The following is a 20,403-nucleotide window of genomic DNA, read 5'->3' as shown; positions in this document are numbered from 1 at the left end:
TTGTGTTGAATTCAGCAAAATATATACTGTCCAAAGTGAAACCTAACTTTGATAGTCATGAACATTAACTCTTTAATTTAATAATATGAGGGAAAAAAAACTTTTTTTTAGCACTTATTCTTTCATGTATTGTCAAGATACATTTATTTAAGAGCATTTTTATCTATAAGACAATATTTACATACGTTTTTTAATGAAATATATACTAATTTTAGAGCTTGGGGGGAAAAGTGGGTACATTAAAACATATTCTTTTGTATGTAAAAAGATACAAAATTTTGTTTGTTTTCTTGCATTACAGTAAGAAAACAATCAAACAAAATTGATAACTTAAGCTTTATTTAATCTATATGAATCCAATGTATCTGAAATGCATCAAAATTTTCGGAAAAATAAATTTAATATATGATTTTAGAGCCTTCTTTAAAAAAAGCTTGAGTTTATACCCACCTGACCCTGTTTTATTTATGTGTTTCAAACAAGGAAAAGAAATTTCGCCTTGTAACAATATAAATATTAGGATTTTATACATTATAGAACACTTTGATTTTTATAGAGTTAGTCACATTTGACCAATCAGATTTCCTTAACTTATAATTTGGCCTGTTTAAGCCTTTTGTAGCCCATGCAAGAAATATCGAAATAGAAACGTGTTATGCTTAAATCTGAACTTGCTTATGACTGCTTCTTTGCTTGATTTTTCATTTTTCTGTTGCAACCATGGAAAAGAGAATTCATTGGTTTTTTAACTACACACCCATTAGGGTTTTATATAATATAGATGATTGTATAGTATTCTAACTAGAAGAATTAAAAATTTGTTTATTACATGAAGTGGCACAACTATGTTTAATGTGGCAGGATGCGAAGCCAAATCTTTCAACAAAAAAATAAGCACCTTTTAAGTACTTTTTAAGCACTCAAAAAAATATTTTTAAGCACTATATACATTAACAAAATGTAAATTAATTTAAGACTTTACATGAACATAATAAAATAACTTGTTTCTGACTGAAATCTCTTTTCTTGATTACATTAGCCATTATAAAATGAGATTTTTCGGTTCAATATCAGAGGGGGAAATGAAGCCTGAAATTGATAATATCTTGAAAAATGCAGCAGAGTTGCATATTGAGAGTGCAATAATCTCACCGAACAGTCGCTCAGTAGAGGCACAAGCGGACTTGCAAGTATTTCATCAAACATGTAAAATGATTGGCGCTTTCATACACTGTGGACCGACGGTACGACGAGATTGATGGTGGTTGAATGAATTGTGAAAATGTTGAATAAAACAATGTGAAAAGCACGCTTTTGCATAATACGAGGCGAAAATCGACATGGTAAAGAAAAAAATCTCATTACCGTAAAAGGGAAAATTAAGCACTTTTTAAAAACACCCCCTTTAAGGGCTTTTAAAAAACCAAAATCAAAAATAAGCACTTTTTAAAAACGCTACGCACCATGTGTTGTTTTGCTATAACCACTATTTATCAGAAATTTGTTTAAATTTCCATGTATTGGTTCATTTCCTAGACTGCACTGCTTAGAATTAATTTCATTTGATTTTAGTTTCCCTTCATGATGAGTTATAGCTGGCCTCTCTTTCTCAATCCTCATACCTTCTGCCTTATCTCTTTACCCGCATTGGCTTATCACTCAATGATGCCAGGTATAAAAAAAATATTACACAAATAGGTACCTAAGGACCTGTTAAGTTTTAAAGGGTGATATACAGCAACTTATCATTAAAGGAAACTAAAAGCATTTAAATTTTCGATAGCTTTAAATAATAATTAATGTTAATGTGTTTAATTATGTTAAAAATTGGATACTTTTTAAACACTCAGTTTACCATATCATTTGGGTTATTGTGAGAAATGTCCCAGACATCAAGACAGTTTGGCTGACCGAAATCATACTTTTGAACTAATTTTTAACTCCAACTTCCTATCACTTTTAGAAAATTTAAATCGAACATAGAATTTAAAAAGGAAAGAAATAAGAACAAATTTATTGTGCACCTGCACCCGATGTTTGGCAGCTTTTTTTTCTCGCCAATTTAGCACAGCTTTCATCTGTTGCCAAAAACGGAATAAAGTATTGTAACCCAATGAAAAACAAAGTTCGCTCGTATTACGATCAACTTAAAACAATGTAGGGTATGCCAGGCAATAGCACTTAGCTTTAAAAAAATATCAGAGTAGGCACTAAAAGAGCATAACTAAATCTCAACTATTAAAAAAATTTTTTGCATATTGAGATAATACCAAACTATTATTTTATAACACTAAACATGTTTTGTTATATTTCTTCAGCAAGTTTCATAAAAAAATATTGCAATATATAAACACAAAACTATTACTTAACAACACTAAACTCACTTATAAAAAGTGTATCTTATTTCTTTTTTTCAAAATACCTTGAATTATACAAATCTTTAATCACAGTTTTATCAAATGCACAGCAATAAAAAAATTGACTTTACAGTCATACTAAATCTATTCACATACAACAAAATTTACTTCTTAACAACCACTCAGCTTGCTCGATTCTATTCAAAACAAAACACAGCTCTAATTAAATTTAATTTTACACTCGGACGCATCACTTCAAAATTAATTTTAACATTCTTTAACTATGCGGACAATGCAGATATACTGAAAAAAAAAATCAGTGTTGTGGAAAAACAATAGTGCAGTTCCTGGGAAATATATATCTGGCATTGAATTTTAACTTAAAATAAGCAAATATAATGATTTTGTGTCAGCACATCACTTTAAGTTTTACATGAAAATTCATTACAAATAAGTCGAAACTTTCGCGCCTCCCATTTTCCAGACTATTACATCATAATTTTCTGCAGACACAAGTGTAATCCACACTCCTTATTTTCAGTTATTATCGCCGATAATGGTGAGAGAGGAAAAAAATCTCGAAAAACTGATGCAGATCATAACAAATCTTAGCCAAAAGATGATTCTTTATAAAAACAGTATTTACATGAAAAAAAGCAAATAAAAAGATGTACATAACATTAATCATATAATACAAATTTTAGCAAATCACAAATGGCACATCTGAAAAGAGTCACCATGAGTATCAAAATTATGTATACTTCAGTGACACCTTAATATTTTCCTTAGTAAGAGAATATTTTCCTTAGCCTAAATAATTTCTTTAGTAAATATAGCAGAATAAACAGGATGGAAGCTATTGAAATTTGTACATCATCACATTTTCCCCCACTAATAATAATGATGTAATCCTTTAAAAATCAAACTTTAACTGCTAAATAACAAAAATATTAAATACTTATAGCTCATGTGCAGCAAAAATAATTACATTAATACTTACTATAATCAGTGGCCTAGTTAAGCTTCTAATTATAGATTAAAAATCATAATAAATTTTTTTATCATAGATATAACCAGATAAAATTTCGAATTAATTCTGTTAAGTATAGAATGAAGAAAGACCAGACAGAATTGAAGAAAATTATCCTGAATTAAAATGACTCTATATTTGAATTTTTCGAACTATCTCTGCCTTATTGCTGTCATTCAAAAAATTTAAAGTGTACTTTCTTAGGAAAATAAATTTAAATATGTATAACAAATTAATAAACTTTATTTAGAAACAATGCATTACAACATATAAGCCAAGAAACAATTAGGTTTAGTATTATACTAAATAGAGAAATAATATATTAATATGAAGTTTTCACACACAAACACATCAAAGCAAATAACACACAAATATTTTTTTAAAAAAAAAACAATGAAAATTTATTACTTAAATCAAGAAATTTTACAGGAAGTTCATAATATTAATATCATAGGACAAAAGTATGACAAAAAATCTGTTATTATCAGACAGAGAAGACATTATTAGTTATGAAGTTTCTTTGGAGAGCTATTTATTGTAAAACAAATAAGGTTATGAATAATGTTTCGTAAATATAACTTTATATACTAAGATATTCAAATATTGAATAGCCTATATGATGAATAAACTACAGTAAATAGCCGAGTTCATATAATTTAATTAAACCTCCATACCAAATTCTTTATTGAGCAAATCAAGATCTTTTCTATCAACAGCAGGATATAAATCTGGCCTTTTTAATAGAGTTATTGCAGTCCGAAGGGTAGACCAAATACTGCTGGACATAGCGGCCTTAGATTTTAAACCTTGGGGACCTCTGCCAGCATTCTGCAAATTTAGTGCTAATAGAAAATGCTCAACAGCTTCCCTGAAATAAATAAATATATTGTTTATTTTATCACTTTATCATAATATGATGTTTCTTACTAGAAATAAAACATTTCAATATATATATATATATACCCTGTGGCAGAAACACGGCGACACAGCGACATTGTCGCAAAAAGCGACTGAGTTCTTGCAGAAAGATTTTTTTTTAATTTGGGAAATAAAAATTTTTGGTTTGCCACAAACAAAAGTTCTCAAAAAAGATTCTGCAGAAACAGAAGCTGTTTTACAAAAAAATAATTTCTACAGAAAACGAAAATTTCTGCATACGCAATAATGGTTCTGCCAGATTTTTTTCTTACAGAATTGTTCTTAAATAATTGTTTTTCTAGCGTATCGTTTGTGATCCTCCGTTAATCTCCAACACAAACAGTTACTGGATTAAAAGGGGAGCGATTTTTTCCCCTTTACTAAGCTATTTCTGGAAATTTGCCAATTTCTGCCGCACTAATTTGCTTAGTGTTTTCTTATGAGAACAGAGCGTTTTATATTTTTTGCACTTATGTGGAAAATTTCATGCGTAAAAAGATTTCGTTTTCTTTTTTAAAAAAAATCATGTGTAGCGAAAAGGTTATTTGTTGCTCTTGTGAAGCAACAATAATTTTAAAAAATTTAAAAACTCATTTTTCAAGGCGGCATTTCGAAAAAGAAATAAGATGGAAGTAGACATCTAGCAATGTCAGAGATTTTTTTTCTGGAAAGCAACAGGAAGAGAGGAATGAAGCTTCCCACGCTGCTAATATTGGAAGAAGAAAAAAACATTCTAGATTCGAACCAAATAGCAAGGATGAAACAGCATCTCCAACAAATCAAGAAATTTTAGAAGCAGTAAAAGGTAAAAAAATAACTATACATAAATATACTTTTTTAAAGATAAAATGTCGATACCCTCTGAATTAAGTCGTCGATATAAAAAAACACTCGCAATCTAACGATAAATGAATTAAAGTCTGGAAGATATCTCACTATCTACGATTTTTTGGCATGCGAATGAAAACCAGATTGGTGGAAAATATTTACTGGCGAAACACTTTCAAACCGGTTTCCATACGCATGCGAAAAAAATCGCATCCAAATACCGATGTTTCAGTACTGATGAAGACTATTTCGTTTCGAGATATTGAATAGACTTGAGCGTATTGAGTCGGAAACCGCGTCTACGTACTTCGTATGGAATCAATGCCATATATTACAGATGTTTCAGTACTGATGAAGACTATTTTGTTTCGAGATATTGAATAGACTTGAGCGTATTGAGTCGGAAACCGCGTCTGCGTACTTCGTATGGAATCAATGTTATATATTTACACAATACAGTGGGACTTCTGTTACAAATCACAAGCGCTGTGTATTTTTTCGTTCTGAACTTAATCTGATCACGAAAAAAGTTTTATTTACGTTCATTTAAAAATATATATATATTTCAATAAGTCAGTACAAAATCAATTGAATCTAATTAATCTGTAATTGGTTTCATATAGAAAAAATTTAAACAAAGATTGCATAAATTTTTTTTTGCTTTCAAAATTCGGTTTTAGTCAATCCTATTTTATTATTGATTAAATTTTGATTACTCAACTTCAATATTATTTTTTTCACCTGATTTGTTTCTGTACCTGATATAACTACTATAATGCAACATTAAATCATACTGTTTTAAACTGATACTTCAAATTCAGTTATCTTGTTTTATAAATGTAATCTTTTTGTCCATTCTTAGCTATATTTAAGTTCTATCTTATTACAGGTTCTGGGTAATCTTTATTTATGCTCCAATAAGCAATTTTGTCTGCAGATCTATACATTTATAATTTTTCTTAATTATCGAAGATTATGCAAATTTAAACTTAAACAGTTTAAACTTATTAAGAAATTTAAACTTATATTATGAAATTAAGAAGAAAAAATCTACACAGTTTTATTCTATGCATGTAGGCTTTTTTTATAAACACGAAGTGCATTTATTATTATAAATTCATTACACCTATATTTATAATGATAAAAATATCTTGCAGAAAGATATTGGTTCTAGTTAGGTTTGTCGCAGAAAGCCAGAAAAAATTCTGCCACAGGGTATATATATATATATAGCACAATCAATTACATCAAGTTTGACCATTTCACTTACACCATGCTAAAGTCGATATAATGTCTCCTGCGATCCAAATGAAAATGGATCTTATAACACGAGGTCACTGTATCATGAGTACATAAAATTAAGCAAATATTTACTTATATAATTTATATATAGAGGACATTTTTTGTCAAAAACATTTTAAATAGAGATATGAAATTGAGAAGAAATACATATTTTTAATTTAACAGTTTCCAGTATAAATTTATCTATACTGAAAAACTTGTTATACTTTCAAATCAATAAATGTAAGACTTTTATAGTTATTGTGGTGTTGAAAAAAAAAAAACAAGTATCAATTAGTTAATATTCTCTCATATCATTATATAAATAAAATTTGTAATTAAATTTAATATTTCATTATTTAAATAATTTTATAGTAGGGTTTCAATAATCTCGAAATGAAAACACAATGAACTTCTTCATATTTTGTACAAAATTAATTCATTGAAAGACTCCTCACTTTAACATTTAAATATGATTGGAATCATTTTTAAAATCATATGAAAAAGACAAATCAATAATTGTGAAACTACGAAACTCCACATGATTTGTTTCTGCATTTGCTTAAAACAATAATTAGGTATATGACACATGAATTCTTCACCATAGAAATTTGATAAAGTAAAATTTTTAATTGACTGCTTTTACTTAAATAAAACGGCTGAAAAAGTGCTGGCACAATATATGCAGTTAGGTTATAAGCCTGAACCATATATAAAATCTTCATGAGAATGGGAGTTCTAATCTAGTTGGCCAAAGTGCATATGTAGTAAATGGTGACTGGTGCATGTAAAATCTGCTGGGTCACCAAGTCCTCCCTGTCCCCACCACCAATTATGCCTCTGGGAGGTACTGAGTTGACGATTGAGCGTTCTCTGGTTCAGGTCAAAATTATGATCTGAAGTTGCATGAATGGATGTATGAATGGGTCTGCCCTATGAACGGGTATGACATTTGGGTGTGGCAGAAGTCGAATTCTTGGCCATAGATGGCACAATTGGAAAACAAAAATAATCACACCCCTTGCTTGATTGCCTATAACAACAACATATATGTATAATTAGAAGGTCCTTAAATTGGAATGATCGAATTTTGCCATTTTTACGAGCATTACTTTGTGCTAACTGAAACTTTTTATTTAATTATTTTTTGTTTTAAGAGAGCCTAATCATCATTTTAACTAACACAGCAATTTATCAAGAAGGAAGATGATCATGAAAATATACTTACTTCACAGCATTAAGATTAATGCAGCTTACTCCTAAGTTAAAACGTGAACGAATAAGCCCTGGATATAATTCAAGGGCACGATAATAAGCTTCAAAAGCCTCTCCAGATCTATTGCTATTGGCTAAAGTTGCACCTAACCTGTTCCACAGCAAACTATCCTAAAATATCAAAAAATAAACTATCAATAATTATTTAACAGATTAAAGTTTCAAATAAGGATATTTTTTTATTCAAATTTGCTTCCTTTTTTGAATTTTCAAAGTTGAAAAATTTATTACTTTTTATTAAGGGCATTTATTCTATTAAATGTCAATTATAATGATGTAATTGCTGCTCCATATCTACTTCAAAACCAAACATTTTTGCTCTAAATTGCTCCAAAACTATCCCAATCATTTCTAATTCAACCTAGTTGTGCCTTAAATTTATTCAAAATAACTATTTTCTAAAATAATGCTAAATCTATTGCTAATTCGAAATTTTTTAAGCAATTGTATATTTGTTCAAGATAAATATATTTTGATTAGAAAGTTAAACAATTGGCAATTACAGTTAATTTTGTATGACTCATATACTATGCTGTATTAATAAGTAAGTTGTTGTCCTAAGAAATTTAAAAAAATTGTTCTGAAGACTTCAAGGTTAAAGCTGTTGTTTTAAACTGATTTGGAAATTTGGTGCTTCACATTGTTTTTAACATATCACGCCAGAGAAGCAATTAATTAAAAATTTAATATCCCTTTTACATTAATTCATATCCAAAAATTCACTATGTCAAAAAATATTAGGAGGGGTCTGTCTAGGTTTTTCTAAGAGGTACCTATTTTGTGAAAATTTAGACATAATTTGTGAAAAATTAAAAATTATAATAAAAAATCAACACAAAAATATGGATTTATCGTTTCTTAAGGGATACAAAAATAAAATTTTAAGAAAAAGTATTTTGTAAGACTACCGTTTTTCTAAAGTTGAATTTGTGAAGGTACCACTAAACGGTAGTAAATTCGGCCCGGACAGATCCCTGATTAGTTTCGATAAAAACTCCCTTTCTTTTAAAATAATTTTTACTTCTAGGTCTTTCTTAAACACTGAAACAGGGTTCCCACTCAATTTTTTAAAAAAATTCAAGGACATTTCAAGGATCTAAAATCAAATTTTTCAAGGACCTATTCAGTATTACAGTTGCATGCGTAAGTACATGTCAACCAAATTTTACAATTATGTAGAAGCAGAAATTGTATATTTTTAAAGCACAATGCTTCTTTGACAACAACAAAAAAATATTTATTATTCATCAGTTTATAATACAAATACAGTCAGTATTGGTTATATGGTCAGCTCATGGCTCCAGAATATTATGACCATATAAGCGGTGTGACCATATATGCGATAACCAAATATATAGTATAGTTAATGTGGCTTGAATATATTCTGGAATCAGAATGTATTTCTTAAGCAAATAATTCAACTTTCAAAAACGTTTAAAAATTAATTATTAAGGTGCATAATAAGAAAGAATGCAAAAATAATTTTAAACTTTTAGAAAAGTTTAATTCTTTACCTTAGCATATATACATGTTCAAAAAAAATATTCCAATAAGCTTGTTTGTTTCTTCTTCTTGGTTGTTAAAACAACTTTTTCTAAGTCTCTGATAGTTTTTAAATGTTCATCTGCTGCATCTGAATTTGCAAAAAAACACCTTAAGTCATCTATAGCCTTAAGAGCATCAGCTGTTGATACAGACTTTTTATTGCATTCAGTATCATCCTCATCGTCACTTCCTTCAGCATTCAGATTTAAGACATTAGATACAATGCCTTCCACAGTTGCTTCACAATTAGTGAGGACATCAACGTCTATTTGGGAATACAAATTTACGTCCGGCATTGCATAGCCTCGGTTTCGAAGATTTTCTGCCAATTCAGCTAATGGAAGATCTTCCTCAGGGTCCTCTAATGATACCGAAGAGTCTGGAGAACTGTGGAACCCCGCGTGACGGAAACAATTTTCAATAGTTTTCGACGACACCATGTTCCAGCTTTGGTCAATATAGAACAGTGCGTTCAAAACTGAAACGTGAAATTGTTCTTTTTTGTCTATGGCGGTGATCATATCCCGTAGAAGAAGCTTTCTATACATAGACTTGAAGCTTTGAATTATGCCTTGATCTAGAGGCTGCAACACACATGTGCTGTTTGGAGGCAAAAATACGAGCTCAATCGATTTCAAGCCCTCAACAGGACAGTGAGCAGTGCAGTTATCAACAATCAATGCAACTTTTCTGTTTTTCTTTGAAAAATGTAGGTCCCACCTTCTGAGAGTTTTTTCCCAGATCGTTTGGGTCACCCATGCTTTGGAATTGGCATCATACGAAAGGGGCAAAGATTTACAATTTTTCATGCATCTCGGTTTCAGAAATTTTCCAATCACCAAAGGAATCATTTTCTCCGAACCATCCATGTTTGCAGATAACAAAACTGTTAAGCGTTCCTTACTTTTTTTTCCGCCTACACATTTTTCTCATTTGAAGCAAAGGGTTCTGTCGGGTAAGATCCTATAGAAAAGTCCACATTCATCAACGTTGAACACGTTAGCAGGTTCATATCTTTCATGAATATCTCGCAACACTACGTCTTTCCATTCTTTTAAAGAACTGTTGTCAAAATCAGCAGTTTCTCCGCACAATTTCTTAAAGAATAGGTTATTTCTTGCATTGAATCGCTGTATCCAGCCATTGCTTGCAACAAAATTTGATTCTCCTAGTTCTTTAGCTATTTCTAAAGCTTTTTCTTTTGGAATATTCCAGGATATAGGAGCATTTTGTGATCGTGCATATTTGATCCATGACAGAAGAGCCTTCTCCACATTCTCATAAGGTGACACACGCTGACGTTTTTTTTCTCGGTCGCTAATTGAAACATCTGGACAGCTACGTTTGGCTGCTAAAATGTTGTTTAAAGTTGTTCGCGGTATAGAATTTTCTTTGGCAAAAGTAGCTTTTGAAAGGTTAGACTTTTTAAACTTTTCAACCAATTCATTTTTTCCGATATTGTTAAATTCTTTCTTTTCGAAGCCATAATGAAAGCATGGATATGTTATTCGTTCAGTAATCCAATAAAAATGTTCTTTTCTCTCAACTTCAACTCCTTTTCAAGCTCTGAAAGATAACTTCAAACGATCAAAAGACCTTTTGCCCTTGGGTGGGGAAAAGAATGCCAGTGGTCAAATGAGGAGAGGGTAAGATCATCAATGAATGCAAAAGAGAAAAGAGGGTAGGGTGACGAAATGGAGGGGGGAAATTCCAGTTCTCTCCGGGGGTCGAAGGAATGTGTTTACCTTCTGGTCATTTTTCTTGGCTTCCTGTCTAAAGAAATGTCTTAAAATGTATCTTTTTTCAAAAGAAAAAAAAAAGGAAACTGACCATATAACCGGTAACTCGAAAAATAGGATGACCATATAAGCGGTGAGCTTTAACACGTGTTTCCTATTAAGTTAGACGGGACTTTAGAAAATTGACCATATAAGCGGGGTGACCTTATAAGAGGGTGACCATATAGGCGGTACTGACTGTAGTTGTTAGTTACATTGCTATTTCAAATCACTTAAAAAATTCCAATTGACAAAAAAAGATTATTTTTTTAAAAAGTAATTAGTAAGGGAAGTGGTTAAAGAAAAGTTCGTTAAATAGAAAATCCACTTCGCTACTTGGAAGTTATTTTAGGAAAAAATTTCCAAAATGTTCTTGGTTCCTCGAANATAAATATATTTTGATTGTAAAGTTAAACAATTGGCAATTACAGTTAATTTTGTATGATTCATATACTATGCTGTATTAATAAGTAAATTGTAGTTCTAAGTAATTTTAAAAAATTGTTCTGAACACTTCAAGGTTAAAAGTGTTGCTTGAAACTGCTTTGGAAATTTGTTGCTTCACATTGTTTTTAACATATCACGCCAGAGAAGCAATTAATTAAAAATTTAATATCCCTTTTACATTAAAACATATCTAAAAATATTAGTTTCGATAAAAACTCCCTTTTTTTAAAAAATAATTTTTACCTTTTCCTAAGTGATATCAACAAATAAATAAAATAATTTTTACTTTTTGATCTTTCTTAAACACTAAAACAGGGTTCCCACTCAATTTTTTTAAAAAATTCAAGGACTTTTCAATGACTTTCAAGGACCTAAAATCAAATTTTACAAGGACCTGATTGGTACTACAGTTATATGCTTAAGTACATGTCAACCAAATTTTACAATTACGTCGAAGCAGAAAATGCATATTTTTAAAGCACAATGCTTATTTGACAACAAAAAAAATTAAAAAAATATATTTATTTATCAGTTTATAATACAAATAGTTGATAGTTACATTGCTATTTTCAAATCACTTAAATTCCAATTGACAAAAAAAATTCAAAAAAAATTTTTTTTTTAAAATCTTCCTTTGAATTTTTTTTTTTTTTACTACTTCTTTGTAAGAAAGATTAGTATTATTTTAAATCCAAAAAAATCAAGTACTTTTCAAGTACTCTATGGCAGAATTCAAGGACTTTTCAGGGTCCTGATTTTTTTGAACAAAATTTAAGAACTTTCAAGGTTTTTCAAGTACCGTGGGAATCCTATGAAACAAATGTTTAAAATTAAGTTGCTTTATTGTCAAAAAAAGATAACGAAATATAATTTAAATTTCTTACTTCTGGTTTTACTTGTAGAGCAGCTTTAAAGCAATCAATAGCTTTTTCATACTCCCCAGATAAATTGAAAAGAACTCCAAGACCATTTTGTACATCTGGATCAGGATCACTAGGATTCATTCGAGCAGCTTCAATAAACATATCTTGAGTTGCTTTGTGTTTATCCCTACAAAATTACAACATTTAATATTCCTACTGACTGTTGTTCGACACATTAAAAATAAAGAGGATTTTTTTTTAAAAAAAGAAGAGGTTAGAGTGGAAATATACTAGCTCAATAACTATCAAACACAAATTAACAATACCTGCCTATCTGTATTTAAAAATCAAATTATTTTTACATGCAGTGCATTTACTGGTACGACCAATTTCACAACTTTCATTTTTCCATGGTCTTTGCACGAGAACATTCTGCAATCAATGTAGATTTAATCAAAAATAAATTTTTACAAAATTTTTTCTAAATTAGTGAATCAGTAATAATTTGCTTGGAAAATCATATAGAAATAGTTTTTCTCATTTTTAATTAATATTCATGAAAATAAGGCAGGGTAACACAAGTTTTTGATCGATGACTATACAACGTCAACTATGGATGCAAAACAAAATCCAATTCACCACCAAATCAGGAATCTAATTGAATGTGTGTGCTCTGGCGATTTTAAAAAAATTTTCCAGGTTAAAAATGTGCAAAGCAAAAATTTTTTAAAAAATCATGTAACAAGGAAAAGACACGAAACCCGAATGGAAATTCGAACTCAAATCTACAAGAGATTGTTCTTGGGAGAGGATGTGATTTATCGAGAAGTGAGAAAGAAGAGAAGACAATATTCTTGCCTTTCTTATTGATGAGGTTATCAGAGCCACATGATCGGTGCATTGTGTTTTGCATCCATCCACCTTTCCAAATTTTTTTCTTAGGAGTGGATATTTTCTCAATAAATCTATCGTGGCTAAATTCGAAAGTGCATGCGTTCATGACGGTGCAACATATGTGATGATAATGAAATGTTTTTAAAATAAGTTTTTTGCGTGTGCGGCATGCATGACAGTGCGCCTTTCTATCAAAAATTACTATAAATTTATTTTATATAATAAAAAAGTACTAATACACATGAGTATAACACATGAATAATACAAAGATTAGATATTTTTAGAGAACCAAAATTAAGCATTTGTGAACAACTAACAAAATAGACAGTTCACAAAAAAAATCCTTAAATTAAAAATAAAAAAGATGGTTATAAATAAAAAAAACTTTTTTGAAACTTTTAAAGGCTCCTTTTATTGAACAGTACTATATTATAAAAATTTAATCATTTAAAGATTAGTAAGTAATAAGCTAGATGAAAAATAAAATAAGAAATAGTTATTATTAACTTTTCCAGTTTTAGGGATTGAACTTGCATTTTTATATGCTTAGAAATACACAAAAATCTAATGAACTTCTTATTAAGAAAATCTGACAAAATTTATAGTTCCCCTGGAACATTCAGAGGAATGTGCAACTATATGATCAGAAATAAGTAGTACCTATAATATGCAAAGATATCTACTTCCAATTAATAGAAACTACAAAGCAAAATATTTTTTTTTATTAACTCAAGGAATTATTACCAATATCAAAACTAACAAAAACAGAGTTTTCCATTTACTACAACTTTCCATTGTTGATTTTATTAAAAATAAATAAAGATGATATAGGAAAGAAATATTAAAAGAATTTGATAATCATTTGATAATTTCATAAAAATAGAGAAAGAGGCTTTGCTAAAGTTTCTTTTATTAACGTAATTTTCAACTTTTGCTGTAATAATTCTAAAATATTTCAGCAGTGAGTTAGTTTCATCAGATATATGATCCAATTAGAATAAAATTAAGAATATTTAAATTGCACAGTTGTAAAAGTTTTTAACAGACTTTAAGATACCAAATTACCACACAGTTTTCCCTTCTATATAGTTCTATATATAGTATTCTATACTCTTCTATATACTTTTAACTTCTATGTAGTCTTTTAAGAAAATTTTAAAAAAAAATTCTTAATTTCTAAAAAATCATAATTCTGATCACTTATGTTAAGAAAATTGTATTTATTTGAAAAGCAACCAACACATTGCTTGTTGTTTTGAGTCTAAATTTAAAAAAAATTTGGAAAAAAAGAAGAGATATCACATAAGAAAAATTTTACTTGAAAATAAACAAATATTTAAAAATAAAAAAATGTCAAAAATTTATTTTTTGAACAAAAGGTAGCTTAATATACAAAGAGGTACATAGCATTGGGTTGGCAAAAAAGTAATTTTTTTAGAGTAAAATACAAAAATAAACTACAATAAATGAATAAAATATTTTCCATTCCATTCGATAATCTTTTGACCTCTTTCTAGTAACTTCATGATTCCTTGCTTGTAGAATTTCTTTGTTCTTATCAGCAAAAAAGTCACCCAAGAGGTTATTACTAAGAGTCAGTTGAGGTTATTACTAAAATTTAACCATATAAAAAGTTCTGTAAACTTTGAAATAAATGATAATCTGATGCTACTAAGTTGGGGGTGTATAAAGGATCGCAAATCACAAATGATTTGTATTCAATCACAATGAAAACATCTGTAGCATAATGTATGAAATTATTGGAGCTTGGTTAAGAAGTGATGTCCCATCTGTCATATAGCTCCGACCTTGCACCTCAGATTATCATTTATTTGTAAGCTTAGAAAACTTTTTAAATTGCAAAAATTTCAGCAATAGCATTGACCTCAAATTGCACTGAGTTTACTTCTTTGATGGTAAGGATCACAAGTTTGATAAGCATGGGATCAAAAATTTACCAGAAAGTTATCAAAAGGACATCAATCACAATGGATTCATTAAAGTCTATTCTTATATAAAAAAAATTTTAAAAAAAATAATTAAATTTTATTTTACGAAAAAAAATTACTTTCAAGTCTTCCCTATAAAAATACACACCATTTGTACCTATTTCTAATAGTCCAGTAAAATGAATTATAATATGTATTTCAACTTGATGATAGCTTACCCTGGGAGCAGTGATGTAATAACAGTAGAAGTATCGTCTATCATATTTTGAGGTACTAAATGTGTGTATTTTGGATTTTTATGTAGCCACTTTACCAGAGTTTCACAGGCCTGAATAGGTAAAGATTCATTTGTATAACTAACAGCCAAAGACATAAGAGCAGTTAAATTATCTGGGTCTAATTCCAAGCACCTAGAAAGAAAATTTAGATGGAGTTGAAAACTACAAAAACCATAAAGCATTGAAATTCTTTTAAACTTACATTAAAAACAGAAAAACAATAATGAACAAACTACTTATCGAAATATTTGTAGCAATTTAAAAGAATTAAAACAAGAAGAGTCAAACAAGTGCAACATTTGTTCCTTATAACCCATGATTTGCGATAATAAGTTAATGCATCCTTAATAAATTATCAATATAGTACATCATTTACTCTTTCTTTCATTTAAAAAAAAAGTTAGTTAATTTACTTTGAACCGTCTTATTGTTTGTTGTGTTATTATTTTTCGGATAAGATTTGTGGCCCAAAAAACACTGTCATTTGCAGTTCGCGACTTTGCGTTTTTTTAAAAAAAAGTCATGTGTTTATGGGATTTGTCATGAACTTTCAGTTGTCTTCAGAACGTTAAACAAATCCTTCCAAAAAAGAATTGGCTGAACTGGAGAGGTGGAAGCAAGAGTGCAGAATATGTCTCCTTGCACAAACTGGGTTCAGGGGAAATTGGGCCTAATTTTCTTTCTTTTTTTTTTTTAAAAAAAAGTCTCACATAACAAAAAAAATTTTGTAAAAAAGAGTATTAAAATTTAATTTCATTAATTTTAATTTCATAAGTAATTTAATAATTATTTCATAAGTAATTTAATTCAATAGTAAATTTAATTTCATAAATTATTACTATTTCAATATATTTTGATTTCTATTATTTTTAACATACATGCTAGTTTATTCAAACAAATTATTTTCACTTTGTAAAAGAAAAAATATTATCAAACTTTAATTATTTATTAAAAACTTTTTTTTTTCAAAGTTATAGTAACTAAAAAGAAAATAATAATAACGGCTTTAATTTTGAGGCATATTTTGAACCAAAAAAATCTGTATTTTGGGAAAATATTAGACTCTTGAGAATTTTCTGCACCCCTGGTTGGAATGTAAGTAAAATTGTTATGAATCTCAAAAATATTGCTCGCTAAAACCAGTTTGCTCATTAAAAACAAATTGCATTCTAATGGAGTGAGCCATCCACTAGTTCCAACCAAGTATTTTTTACCTACAGTACACTCTCGATTATCCGTGCGCGGATTATCAGTGCTCATTCCGGAGTCACACAAAAAATATAAAGAGAAACATTTTCAAGATTAAAAGAATTTGGTTCATGAAGTTATAACACTACCAAATTTTTGGAAGCAATATTCGTTATTGGATTGCAGTATATGGAATATCAGCAGCATGGTCAAAGGTAAAATTGTCTACGTTATCACGATCTTGAAGAAAGGTCATACTGCTTGATGAACAATCCTCTTCAGATGTTCAAGAAAAATATAACAGTATTCTCGAACAAGCCAAAAGAAATCTAAGGTTTCGAAATTCTTGATGAAGAAAATTTAGAAGATTGGTTTCAAAGTGATGCATGTGAGCCTGGCTTCCAGTATTTGACTGATGAAGACATCGTTATGCTGTTAAATCATATAGTGATGATAGTAACTGATGCAGAAGATGTAGTAAATGAATGAAATACAATTTCTCATTCTGCTGCTCTGTGGAAACTTTATAAGATTATATGAGAGGATTTGATTACAGTGACGTTACTGCGGTTCGTGAAATTTGTGTATCGATATATGGCGAAGACGCATTACACATTTTTTAAAAAGGAAAATTCCTAGTTTGATGTTATGCATGCAAATATCAGTAATTTTTATATTTTTTGTACTGATATTGAATAAAAGGAGTTTTCGGATTATCCGTGTTTTTCGATTGTCCGTACGACCTGTCCCGGTGATTAACCCGGATAATCGGGAGTGCACTGTATTTGTTAAGTCTAGGTTATCCTTAAATAAGGGCTTGTTATAACTGAATTCGACTGTAATCAGACATTCTGCTGAGAACTGTGCGGAATTCTGGCAAACTGCTAATTCAAATAGCAGTTAACAAAGTATGAAAAGAAAAATAGTAGACAAGATTTAAGATATTTTCTAGCGGTAAGCATAACAAGCTGAAAATTGAGACAATTGTTGCTGATAAAAATTGTGACATAAAATTTATCTAAGAAAGATGCCCACAATAAAAAATTGTATTTAAAGAAACATTTTAAGATCTTTATTAAGATCTAATATTTTAAGTTTAAAACAGATCCTCATTCCCATTATCTGAATTCCAATTGTTTCTAATACCAAAAGGTCTTATATTAAACAAGTCCACACTCTATTCAAACTATTTTTATTCTTCAAATTGCTGGAAATTTGTTTTGAACATCAAGACGTTTTTTTATAAACTTAATTATTATTACCCAAGAAACGTTATGAAAATATGAATTTAATTACTTTTTGGAAGCAGATATTGCTAAGCGATCTTGTTCATTTTTAGCTTGACTTGTACCTAAATATTGCCATGCCTAGAAAAGAAAAAGAGTCTTTATTAGATCCTTAAGAATTTTTAATATGTTGAACATGAAGAAATATATTAAAACAACAAAAAATAAGTTAAAAACAAGGAAAAATCCAACACTGTGTTTGATAAACACTACAAAAAATTAAATTCAAAATGCCTATTTTACTGTTAATTTCAAATAATCTTAAAATCTTTCACTTAAGTATCAGGGTTCATGATTTTTTTTAAAAAATAATAAAATCGGATTTACAAATAATCCAATTATAATCCAGCTTCTTTGATTTAAATCGTTTTTTTTTAAAACACACAAAAAATTTATGTTTCTAATTAGTATAATTTTTTAAATATAATTATCAAATATTACTAAAAAATAATAACAGTCTATATCAAACAATATTACTGCATTAAAAAATTTTATGCCACATATTACATGTAAATGTATGATTTAAATTACTTGAAAATTAAATGGAAAGGTGTCCTAATAAACTTTTGAAAAACAAGCTAGCAAGCAAATAAAAAAGCTAATATCACATTCATTTATTTATTTTTATATTTGGAAATGACAAAATAGATAGTGTTGCCTTATACCTTTCATACATTACCTTCAATATAAAATTACTCATTTATTCAAGAAATAAATCACATTTTAAAGAAAATCACACTAAGAAAAAAAAATCTTCAAGATTCAGAAACATAAAATAAATTATTGTTTTGAAGAGTATCTTAAAACTAGACATTGATAGGTACCAATATTAATGTAACAATAATGTACTGTAATTTGTAGGTACCAAATTGTTAATTCTCTGGAAATAGACAAAAAGATTATTCAGTTAAAGATTATTTCAAGCTTTTTGGTCTTTAAATGAATCTTTTACTTAGCAAAAAAAAAAATTTAAACTCATAATTTATATAATTCCTTTACTCATAGCGATTCAGAATGCTTCAGCTCGATGACATTAATATTTGGCAAGAAACAGTGTATTTGTTATAAGAGCATGTCTTGATAAAATTGCAATACAAATTTTACCAAATAGGGAGAAGTTCTTCAGAGTGTGAAAAAAAAAAGAATAAGCTAGTTGGATAAGTGTTACGATGACACTCTAATTCCCACGTTTAAATTTATGAAATTAATTCATTTTCTAAAAATCTATTAATATGATTTTACAACTTATTAATAAATTATATTAATATTTTACAACTTTAACTCTAAATTTTTTTAATAATTAACAAATTGAAAAGAAAATCAATGTTTTTCTTAAAATCTAAAAACAAATTTGTAAAATTTAATCACCTTTCTAAAAATGAAAATTGAAGAATAGTATACAGGGTTCAGAAAAAATGTGAATAAATTTTGAAATAATGCTCACTACATTTATGTTTTAAAACATACAACTGAATAAAGTTTATATTAAGTTGGTTTGCTACAATTAAATGAAATATAATTAAAAGAATTCGTAAAATCCATCTTTCTTTGCACTCCCTTGAAGGGAAAAAGAGCTACTCACTTCCATGTGATTTGGTTCTTTCTGTACGGCTGCCTCAAATAACAAAACAGCACTTGGCAAATCCCCACATCTGAGCATTTGAAGACCTTCCTCAAAAGGAGAACTGTGATCATTGTAGGGATTTTCTTCTGAAAATGGATACACCTAGAAATAAAGAAAAAGAAAAATATTAATATCACTCAAAAATAAATAACTCTTAATTTAGCCTAAAATGATTTTGAAATTAGAGAAGTGATTAATAGTATTTACTTTATAAGGATCAACACCTTCATAATCAGATAACCAAGGATGTTCAACTTCATCTCTAAAAAAACAACATAAATTATAATTCTTCATAAATAAAAAGATACATTAGATACCAATAAAATGCCCAGACTCTAAAAAGCGCCCTCCTACAGTTTAACACACATACTGATTGTCAATCAGTACCAAAAAAGTGCCCCCTTCATTACAACACAATTTATGAGTTCTTATTTTAAAAATTTCTTTATGAATTATTCGCTTCTAAAAATAGTTACACCTATGTTTACGGTAGAAGATTAATGTTATACCGTAAATGAGTAAAGAAAAGGAAGATAATTAATCAATTACAGTAACTGAATTGAAGATTGCTAAAAAAAGCACAGGTGTCTGTAAAGTGAAGTAGGAAGAGAGATGGAAGCAATCCTATGCACATGTGGTCAACATTTCCTCCCTGCTGCATTTAGGTTCGAGTCACATTGAAAGGTACGTACACTTGACAGTTAGAAAGGGGAAAATTTTAAGGTTGGTTGGGACACAGAAAATTGAATGTGAAAGATTGAGTAAAAGGAAGAGGATGTCACTCTTATAAGTGTCCTAACAGGGAAAGAAAACTATGAATAGAAAAAGAGGTGGAATTGAACGGAAGAGATATGGAATAAAA

The 20,403-nt window shown here is 28.9% G+C and overlaps 1 protein-coding gene across 7 annotated transcripts in view; it reads right to left on the bottom strand.

Moving 5' to 3' along the window:
• Positions 1–3,610: 3,610 nt before the first annotated feature.
• Positions 3,611–20,403, bottom strand: part of LOC107445009 (peroxin 5) — a 33,264-nt gene continuing 16,471 nt past the window's right edge. For all 7 annotated transcript variants that reach the window (XM_043042236.2, XM_043042233.2, XM_043042235.2 and 4 more), the window contains 7 exons: positions 19,749–19,803; positions 19,500–19,643; positions 17,928–17,998; positions 15,384–15,575; positions 12,344–12,509; positions 7,643–7,800; positions 3,611–4,255 (listed from right to left, as the gene is read on the bottom strand). In XM_043042236.2, coding sequence (XP_042898170.1) covers positions 4,048–4,255; positions 7,643–7,800; positions 12,344–12,509; positions 15,384–15,575; positions 17,928–17,998; positions 19,500–19,643; positions 19,749–19,803 — 994 coding nt within the window. In that variant the 3' untranslated portion in view covers positions 3,611–4,047. The remainder of the gene's footprint in view (positions 4,256–7,642; positions 7,801–12,343; positions 12,510–15,383; positions 15,576–17,927; positions 17,999–19,499; positions 19,644–19,748; positions 19,804–20,403) is intronic.

Source organism: Parasteatoda tepidariorum, chromosome 9, assembly GCF_043381705.1.
Source record: "Parasteatoda tepidariorum isolate YZ-2023 chromosome 9, CAS_Ptep_4.0, whole genome shotgun sequence".
Taxonomy (NCBI): Eukaryota; Metazoa; Arthropoda; class Arachnida; order Araneae; family Theridiidae; genus Parasteatoda; species Parasteatoda tepidariorum.
Note: the sequence above shows the minus strand (reverse complement) of the source record. Positions and strands in the feature narration are given on the sequence as shown.